This window comes from Leopardus geoffroyi, chromosome B4, assembly GCF_018350155.1.
Source record: "Leopardus geoffroyi isolate Oge1 chromosome B4, O.geoffroyi_Oge1_pat1.0, whole genome shotgun sequence".
Lineage (NCBI taxonomy): Eukaryota > Metazoa > Chordata > Mammalia > Carnivora > Felidae > Leopardus > Leopardus geoffroyi.
This window is the reverse complement of record NC_059341.1, coordinates 42789234-42799350: the sequence shown is the minus strand read 5'-3', so window position 1 is coordinate 42799350 and position 10117 is coordinate 42789234. Positions and strand designations below refer to the sequence as shown.

Genomic DNA, 10117 nt, shown 5'->3' with positions numbered 1-10117 from the left:
ATAATTTGTTGGTGGTGTATAGAAACACAAGCTGAAAATTTCTACATTCCAGTGGCATTCTCTTTTTCGTGGGGCATCAGTGCCTGCTACTGAAACAGAGTACGCAGGAATCATTCTTTTTTTTTTTTTTTTTTTTAATTTTTTAATTTTTGAGAGAGAGAGACAGACAGACAGAGCATGAGGCAGGGAGGGGCAGAGAGAGGGACACAGAATCAGAAGCAGGTGCCAGGCTCTGAGCTGTCAGCACAGAGCCCCGCGCGGGGCTTGAACTCATGGACCCTGAGATCATGACCTGAGCCGCAGTTGGACGCCCAAGCAGCTGAACCACCCAGGCGCCCCACAAGGAATCATTCCATTCATCTCCAAGTCACAGGAAGTTGTATCAATCCTGTAGCTAAAAGGACATGGGGGGGAATCATTTGGTAATGGCATTTTTGAAGAGTAAGTCTGAACAATGTAAGCTGATTCTGACATCTTCTTAAAATCTTTAAGCAGGGAGGGAGACTCTGGAAGGAAAAAAAAGAATATTTTTCTTGATACTATTGTAACCACAAACATTTCAAAACATTAGTTGGAAGTTTATTGAGCAACTTTCAAGAGAATACAAATGGGACGCCTACGTTTCTTCAATAGGATGACACACATCAATATGGGAAAAGAGAATATCTGGAATTCTGTAGAGCCAGTAAGTGTTGTAATAATAATAATAATAATAATATCAAGTTAATGTGGAGTCCATGTATATCTTAAGCCAGTTTATCTGTTCCCTTCTCTCATTTATTTCCTATAGAGATTGTCTTGCTCTTCTCGCATTTTCTTTTTTGTTTGTTTTAAGTTTACTTATTTATTTTGAGACAGAGAGAGAGAGAGAGTGGGGAAGGGGCAGAGAGAGAGAGGAAGAGAGAGAATCCCAAGCAGGCCACACGCTGTCAGCCCAGAGCCGGATGAGGGGCTTGGTCTCACCAACCGTGAGGTCATGACCTGAGCCAAAAGCCAAAATCAGGAGTCTGACTGAACCCCCCAGATGCCCCGTTCTCACACTTTCTTAAGGTACGTCAAGAAGTTAAATAACTTGGGGCGCCTGGGTGGCGCAGTCAGTTAAGCGTCCGACTTCAGCCAGGTCACGATCTCGCGGTCCGTGAGTTTGAGCCCCGCGTCGGGCTCTGGGCTGATGGCTCAGAGCCTGGAGCCTGTTTCCGATTCTGTGTCTCTCTCTCTCTCTGCCCCTCCCCCGTTCACGCTCTGTCTCTCTCTGTCCCCAAAAAAATAAATAAACGTTGAAAAAAAAATTAAAAAAAAAAAAAGAAGTTAAATAACTAAATTTCAATATAAATGACAAAGAGATGGTGAAGAAAAGACATATCAATTTATCAGAAAAGAAGTTTGAAGAAGGATGTTTCTTTTGGTATCATAATCTTTGTCCCTTAATGTGACCGACTAGAGGGGCTCCTGGCTGGCTCAGTTGGAGGATCATGCAAGTGTTGATCTCAGGGTCATAGGTTCGAGCCCTGCGTTGGGTGTAGAGATTACTTAAATAAACAAAACCTAATAAAATAATAGAAAATAAAATAAATTAACTTACCAGAATTATGCAGTGCAGTTCCAGTGCATACAGCTTCATCCATACAACAGGGTATCTGGGCCAGTGATCTTCTTCCCCAGGTGGGTAGTTGACAAAATTCCTCCAGCAGTGATCATACTCTAAGGAGACACAAATTTTGGTTCATTCAGCTAATAGAGCAGAAAGTTACTTTAAAGAGAGCCCAGCTTATAGATACACGTTATATAAAACCCGTCAGCCTATTTGCTGTTGGGGATGGACTAACCTCCCCCTGAATCCCTAAAAACAACAACATAGTTTATTCCAAGATGGCTGACGGGTCACCATGGCAGGTGCAGGCATGGAGAAGAGAGCCCTCTTTTTCATATTTTCCTTGCTGTGAATATCAGACCTGGTCCTTTCTCATGTTATTTTGGACTTTCCCTGCTTCTTCTTCTTCTTTTTTTTTTTTTTAAATTTATTCATTTTTGAGAGATAGAAAGAGACAGAGCAGCAGTGGGAGAAGGGCAGAGATAAGAGAGAAACACAGAATCCAAGCTGTCAGGACAGAGTCTGATGCAGGGCTTGAACCCACGAACTGCCAGATCATGACCTGAGCCAAAGTTGGACACTTAACTGAGCTAGCCAGGCACTCTTTAAAGTTTATTTATTTATTTAGGAGAGACAGAGAGAGAGAGAGAGAGAGAGGGAGGGAGAGAGCACAGTGGGGGAGGGACAGAGAGAGAGAGAGAGAGAGAGAGAGGATCTGAAGCAGGTTCTGTGCTGACAGCAGAGAGCCCGATGCCGGGCTCGAACTCACGAACTGCTAGATCCTGCCCTGAGCCCAAGTCAGACTTTTAACTGACTGAGCCACCCAGGCGCCCCCGGACTTTCACTTCTGAGACTTCCGAAGTGGGATAGTCACTCTTCTGGCCTAGAAACATGCTACCAGCACAGTCTCGCATCAACACGTAAGGTCCTCTGTTTGTTGTTTTTACCTGGGACTCTCATAATCTGGACGGTCACACCACTGTTGATGAGGTCCCTGAGTCCTTGCCGGTTTTGTTGATCCAGGTGCCAGAAGAGCCGAGATACATAAATAACCAGAGTCACGCTAGGGTGTTGACTCAAAAATCCTCTGATAGCCTTGGAGCATTCCCAACAGGGACTCCAGGACAGGAACCAGGTGATGGAACAGCTGACGGAGGGGCAAAAATGTCTTTCTGAAGTAAATTTTTCTATAAAATTGAGCTCAACGTGGTTGGCGGTATTTCTGCCCGAGTTTCGCCAGATCCTATGGCTTGCGCCCCACTTAATTTCATAGAGCAGACAGGCCTCTTTGCGGAGTTCTCTGGGGTCAAAGAAGACTTCAAACTCCCGGGGTTCAATTCTTCTCCTGAAACACAAAAAGCACCCCCATGCTATCAGGCAATCTTTAGAGGGACCCTAGGAGTGATTTCATGTTCCCCTCTCTTATCACACAGATCTCAAACATGACATCTCAGGACATTTTCTTTTCTAATCTGTCTCCCCAAGTTATCTAGGTGGGCCCGTCTGAATCATCAGAGTTTCTCTCACAAGCATAGTGAAGAGAGTTTTCCCACCTCACGTCATGGAGTTACCACTCTCTCTATACCGTTGCTTGGAAGTTTTGAATTCAGGCATAAATATGTAGAGACACCATGTTCCAATCCCTACACCTCAACGTTCCTCAGGGGACTCTAACTAAATTTTAGGTAGGAACCTCAAACTGCCAACAAGATTCTATTGCCAAGTCTGAAGAGAGAAGAAGCCTCAGGATTCCTCGGCATGAAATTCTGCATACTAATTCCTCATAAGAAAAAAATTCAAATTGCTCCCAGTGGCATCTTTATTTATTTATTTTTTAAAGATTTTTGTCTTTAACAGTCTCTACACCCACTGTGGGGCTCAGACTGACCACACCAAGACCAAGAGTCACATGCTCCACTGACTGAGCCAGCCAAGCGCCCCTCCCAATGACATCTGTAGATTTAATACTTTCCACGTCTCAGAGCTGTAACTCAGGGGAAACTCAAGATCGTGATGAGTACTCTTCTTTGCCATATGGTTGAGTCATCAGCTTATTACATCCCAATATTTCCACTCATCCCTAAAGTATTACATTTATTGACCACATAGATCAGTCCTCCCACCCATCGTGAGATAATTTATTCCCTGACAAAAGTCCCCCTGTTATAATGCTACGTCTGAAAAATGGGAATATAGTATAAAATAAAAAGGTGAACTCAAAGTGACAAATGAGCTCTCTGGACCTTTCGCTAATGGCTATCAAGTCATGTGATTTAAACAGAGAAGTATGAAGATAAAACAGTAACAGAACAAAACTGGAAGGTAATTTATTTAAACAGAAACCAAAAGACATACAAACAAAGATATAGGAAGCAATAATCATAGGGCGCCTGGGTGGCTCAGTCAGCTGAGCATCCAACTCTTGGGCCCACAGCAGGCTCCGCATGGAGCCTGCTTGGGATTCTCTCTGTCTGCCCCCAGCCCCTAGCTCGTGTGTGTGCCCTCTCTCTCTCAAAATAAAAAAATAAACTTTTAAAAAAGCAATAGTTATAGAGAATGAAGTTAGAAAAGGCAAAAGGTGGGGCGCCTGGGTGGTTCAGTAGGCTGAACGTCTGACTTCGGCTCGGGTCATGATCTCGTGGTTTGTGGGTTCGAGCCCCGCATCGGGCTCTGTGCTGACAGTTCAGAGCCTGGAGCCTGCTTCGGATTCTGTGTCTCCCTCTCTCTCTCTCTGCCCCTCCCCCGCTTGTGCTCTCTCTCTCTCTCTCTCTCTCTCTCTCAAAAATAAATAAATAAATGTAAAAAATAAAATTAAAAAAAAAAGAAAGAAAAGGCAAAAGGAAAGAGTGGGAACATGATACAACAAGAAAGGAAAAATATGGAAAGCTATAGTCCTACAGCTCTTAAATCCACTTTTTCTTGCTGAATTAAATGCTCACTATGGTAGTATTCTTTTCTCTTTTTTTTTTAATGTTTATTTATTTTGGAGAGAGGCAGAGAGAGAGCAGAGGAAAGGCAGAGAGAGGAGACACAGAATCCAAAGCAGGCTCCAGGCTCTGAGCGGTCAGCCCAGAGCCTGATGCGGGGCTTGAACTCACCAACTGTGAGATCATTACCTGATCTGCACTCGGATGCTTAACCAACTGAGCCACCCAGGTGCTCCTATGATAATATCAGTCTTACCTCAAGGTAGCATCTCCAGCGGAAGACCCTGTTGACCAAGAGACGATTATGTCAAATAACACACACACACATATTTAGCTCAGAAAAATACTCTGTTTTTCTAAACCTGCAAACCATATCAGAAAATGGGGTTAAGGGGCGCCTGGGTGGCGCAGTTGGTTGAGCGTCTGACTTCAGCTCAGGTCACGATCTCACGGTTCGTGAGTTCGAGCCCCGCGTCAGGCTCTGGGCTGATGGCTCAGAGCCTGGAGCCTGCTTCCGATTCTGCATCTCCCTCTCTCTCTGCCCCTCCCCCATTCATGCTCTGTCTCTCTCTGTCTCAAAAATAAATAAGCGTTAAAAAAAAATTAAAAAAAAAAAAAAGAAAATGGGGTTAAAAGAGTCTCTCCTATATTAATTGGATTGGACCCTCAAGAAAAGCCAAATTTGTAAGGGCTCTGCCAAAAATCTATTTGCCCAATCCCAAACCAGAACATCCTCCTTCAGGCTCCAGCAAGAATGATCAAGTGCAATGAGACAGTCATTCCTCAGAGGCTCCTATGTGTAATTTCTACCTGCTTCCGCAGCACCCTGTATGTCCTTCATCACAGCAATTATCATGTTACATATGTATATATTTTATGGAGCTATTTTTCTTATATTTTATTTATTTTTTAATTTACATCCAAGTTAGTTAACATAGAGTGCCACAATGAGTTCAGGACTCGATTCCAGTGATTCATCCCCTAGCTATGACACCCAGTTACACCTAGGTATCACTAGGTATAAGGTAGGTATAAGTTATATCTAGGTATAAGCACCCAGTGCTTATCCCAAGTGACTTCCTTAATACCCCTTACCCATTTAGCCCATCCCTCTCCCACAACCCCTCCAGCAACCCTCAGTTTGTTCTCTATATTTAAGAGTCCCTTATGTTTCGTCCCCCTCCCTGTTTTTATATTATTTTTGCTTCCCTTCCCTTACGTTCATCTGGTTTGTCTCTTTTTTTTTTTTTTTTCCAACGTTTTTATTTATTTTTTGGGACAGAGAGAGACAGAGCATGAATGGGGGAGGGGCAGAGAGAGAGGGAGACACAGAATCGGAAACAGGCTCCAGGCTCTGAGCCATCAGCCCAGAGCCCGACGCGGGGCTCGAACTCACGGACCTCGAGATCGTGACCTGGCTGAAGTCGGACGCTTAACCGACTGCGCCACCCAGGCGCCCCATCATCTGGTTTGTCTCTTAAAGTCCTCATATGAGTGAAGTCATATGATTTTTGTCTTTCTCTGACTGACTAATTTCACTTAGCATAATACCCTCCAGTTCCATCCACGTAGTTGCGAATGGCAAGATGTCATTCTTTTTGATTGCCAGGTAATACTCCATTGTATATATATACCACACCTTCTTTATCCATTCATCCATCGATGGACATGTGGGCTCGTTCCATACTTTGGCTATTGTTGATCGTGCTGCTATAAACATGGGGGTGCATGTGCCCCTTCGAAACAGCACCCCTGTATCCCTTGGATAAATCCCTAGTAGTGCAATTGCTGGGTCGTAGGGTAGTTCTATTTTGAATGTTTTGAGGAACCTCCGTACTGTTTTCCAGAGTGGCTGCACCAGTTTGCATTCCCATATCATGCTATATTTTGATTGGTATTTACACGACCGTAGTAACAATGAATTATAAATTATGTGAGATACGGATTATGAATATCTTGTTCTAGACTCTATCATCACACTGCCTGAAACATGTTGGCAGTAGATATTTATTGAACAAATGACTGAACGAGTCTCACTACTATCAATTATGGGATACCTAAATATATACACAGAGGAACGAAGAGACAGAGAGAGAACAATATTATGCGGAGAGAGTGGCTCTCTCATACATTGTTGGTGGGAACATAAACTGGTACAGCCACTCCAGGAAACAGGCACTTTCTTAATCGTTATTATTATTTTATTTTTATTTTTAAAGTTTACTTATTTATTTTGAGAGAGGATGGGGGCAGAGAGAGATCCCAAGGAGGGTCCGTGCTCAGTGAGGAGCCTAATGCAGGGCTCGACCTCACAAATGAGAGATCATGGCCTGCGCTGAAATCAAGAGTTGGTTGCTCAACTGACACCCAGGTATCCCAGAAGTTTCTTAATTGAAAACAACGGGGCGCCTGGGTGGCTCAGTCGGTTAAGCGGCCGACTTCGGCTCAGGTCATGATCTCGAGGTCCGTGAGTTCGAGCCCCGCGTCGGGCTCTGTGCTGACAGCTCAGAGCCTGGAGCCTGTTTCAGATTCTGTGTCTCCCTCTCTTTCTCTCTCTGACCCTCCCCCGTTCATGCTCTGTCTTTCTCTGTCTCAAAAATAAATAAACGTTAAAAAAAATAAAATAAAATAAAGGTTAATTAAAAATTTTTTAAAAAATAAAAGCAACAGCAATAATTGAAAATGCAACTGCCATATAACCCAGCAACTGCATCCTGGGCATTTATCTCAGAGACACGAAAATGTAGGCTCCCACGAAGGCTGTATGCAAATGTTTCTATCGCTTTGATTTGTAATATCTAAAAACTGGCATCCACCTAGACGTCCAGATGTTAAACAATCCGTGGTAAATGGAATGGAATTTAGCAATAAAAAGGAACAAACTATTGATACATGTAATAACTTGGATGAATCTCCAAGGAATTATGCTGGGGGAGGGGGGAGCAATCTCAAAAAGTTGCATTCTGCATGATTCCATTTGTCTAACATTTTGAGTGGCAAAATTTTAGAAGTGAGGACAGATCAGTGGTTCTTAAGAATTAAGAACAGGGGTGGGGCAGGAGGAAGGAGGGTTTGGTTATAAAAGGGCAATAAAATATCTCTGTACTGTTGGAATGATCATGGTGGTGAGAACACAGACCTCTGCAGGTGACAAAATTGCCTACAACTAAATACACACAGAGGCGCCTGGGTGGCTCAGTCGGTTAAGCGGCCGACTTGATTGCAGCTCAGGTCATGATCTCACGGTTTGTGGGTTCGAGCCCCACGTCAGGCTCTGTGCGAACAGCTCAGAGTCTGGAACCCGCTTTGGATTCTGTGTCTCCCTCTCTCTGCGCAACCCCCTCCCCCCACCCCCAACTCCTGCTCATGCTCTGTCTCCCTCTCTCTCTCTCTCTAAAATAAATAAACATTTTTTAAAAATTCAAAACAAAGAAATAAACATTAAAAAAAAGAAAGAAAAAACTAAATACACATAAATGACTACAAGTGCAACTGGAGAAATCTGAATAAAATAGGTGGGTTGCGTCAATGTTAGTATTCTGGTTGTGACATTATTCTACACTTGATCTTAGCCACAGGCTGAGAAGCCATAGGTTGTGAGATTATTCTATAGTTTTGCAAAACGTAACCATTGGGGGGAACTGAGCAAAGTGTATAAGGAACCTCTCTATTATTCTTAAAGCTGCACGTTTTTAAACTTTGATTATCTCAAAATAACTACTTAAGGAGTATTTAGTAGTATGGAGAGAAGCCGGGGCACCACTGGCTTAATATAGATGTACTTTTGGGGTGCCTGGCTGGCTGAGTAGGTAAAACGTGCCTTTTTTTTTTTTTTTTTTTAATTCTTGTTTATTTTTGAGAGAGAGAGAGAGACACAGACAGAAACAGAGCAGGGGAGGGCAGAGAGAGAGGGAGACAAGAATCCGAAGCAGGCTCCAGGCTCTGAGCTGTCAGCACAGAGTCTGACGCGGGGCCTGAACTCACAAACTGCAAGATCATGACCTAAGCCGAATTCGGACGCTCAGCCGACTGAGCCACCCAGGCGCCCCTATGCGCACCTGTACTTTTTAAACCACAAATCAAGAGGAACGAAGAAAGATCTGCGTCAGTGAGAGGAGTGAAAAAACATTTGCAAAATACATATGGAAAGATATTCCTTTTTTTTTTTTTTAAGTTTATTCATTTAGTTTGACAGAGAGTGGGGAGGGGCAGAGAGAGAGGGAGAGAGAATCCCAAGCAGGTTCCACGCTGCCAGCGCTGAGCCTGATGCGGGGCTCAGACTCAAGTACTGTGAGATCACGACCTGAGCCGACACCAAGAGTGGGACGTTTAACCAGCTGAGGCACTCAGGTGCCCAGATATGAAAAGATCTTGTTGAACCAGCAGAGGAGAAGCTGACTTCACCTGGAGCCCAGTGGGTACTGAGGGCATTGACAGCAAAATGCTGCCGCACAAAGGATCTCAAAGGTGACAAAAGTCTCCCTCTGAATCAAGTTAATGCGGAAGGAGGGAGAGAAAGAAGCAACAATCACTGCCCTTAGGAAAAGAAAAGAACAATAGAGTTAGCAGCAGAATTTGGAGCTAGGATGTAAACTGAGTCAACATGGGGCACGACTCAGTCATCTGAGTTCCCAATGTACAAAGTTTCAGGGAATGGAGATGATCCTTCAGTCAAAAGAAACAGCTAAGAGGGGCATCTGGGCGGCTCAGTCAGTTAAGCGTCCGACTTCGGCTCAGGTCGTGATCTCATGATTTGTGGGTTCGAGCCCCGCGTCGGGCTCTGTGCTGACAGCTCAGAGCCTGGAGCCCGCTTCGGATTCTGTGTCTCCCTCTCTCTCTCTCTCTCTGCCCCACCCCCCTGCTCATGCTCTGTCTTTTTCTGTCTCAAAAATAAACATTAAAAAAAAAGACTTTCTTTTTTTTAACTTCATGTACTTATTTTTTTAATTAATTTTTGACAGAGAGAGAAAGAGAGAGAATGAATGGGGGAGGGGCGGAGAGAGAAGGAGAGAGAGCATCCTAAACAGGCTCCTTACTGTCAGTGCAGAGCCCGACGTGGAGCTCAATCGCATGAACTGCGAAATCTGAACCTGAGCCCAAATCAAGAGTCAGACACCGACTAAGCCACCCGGGCGCCCCCCGCCGCTATTTTTTAAACTGTTATTTAACAGTTGTATTTTTCACTGAACTTTTTATTACGGTGAAACAAGCATCGATTTGGTGTCATTTGATCAAAATCATTTGTGGATGTGAATAGTTAGTATTAAGAATAATAATAAATCCCGTTTAAGAGTCGTATGAATATATTAATACACAGGAAAGTTGAAAAACGCTCAAGGACGACACAAGCACAGGCAGGACACACACACACACACACACACACACACACACACACACACACACACAGAATATCTGCCCTTTTCATGAATATAGAGCTTGCCAGGCCCCCCGGTCCGTTTTACCTTTGTCAGAAGCCATGGTGCTCTGTCACTGGACTTTTCCCCCCCGGAACCATATATTGTGCTGATCGCTCTTACCAACAACACGCCTGGACATCATAGGTGTGGCCGCTGATACCTGGCTGGGGCAGAGGATGACT

General features: G+C 44.1%; 1 protein-coding gene across 1 annotated transcript; it reads right to left on the bottom strand.

Moving 5' to 3' along the window:
* Window positions 1–245: 245 nt before the first annotated feature.
* Window positions 246–10081, bottom strand: APOBEC1 (apolipoprotein B mRNA editing enzyme catalytic subunit 1). Its single transcript, XM_045464739.1, has 5 exons — window positions 9981–10081; window positions 4775–4802; window positions 2539–2936; window positions 1583–1701; window positions 246–506 (listed from the first exon to the last, which is right to left on the bottom strand). Exons 1-5 carry the CDS (start codon window positions 9994–9996, stop codon window positions 357–359), a joined length of 711 nt encoding a protein of 236 aa, XP_045320695.1. The 5' UTR covers window positions 9997–10081; the 3' UTR covers window positions 246–356.
* Window positions 10082–10117: the final 36 nt, after the last annotated feature.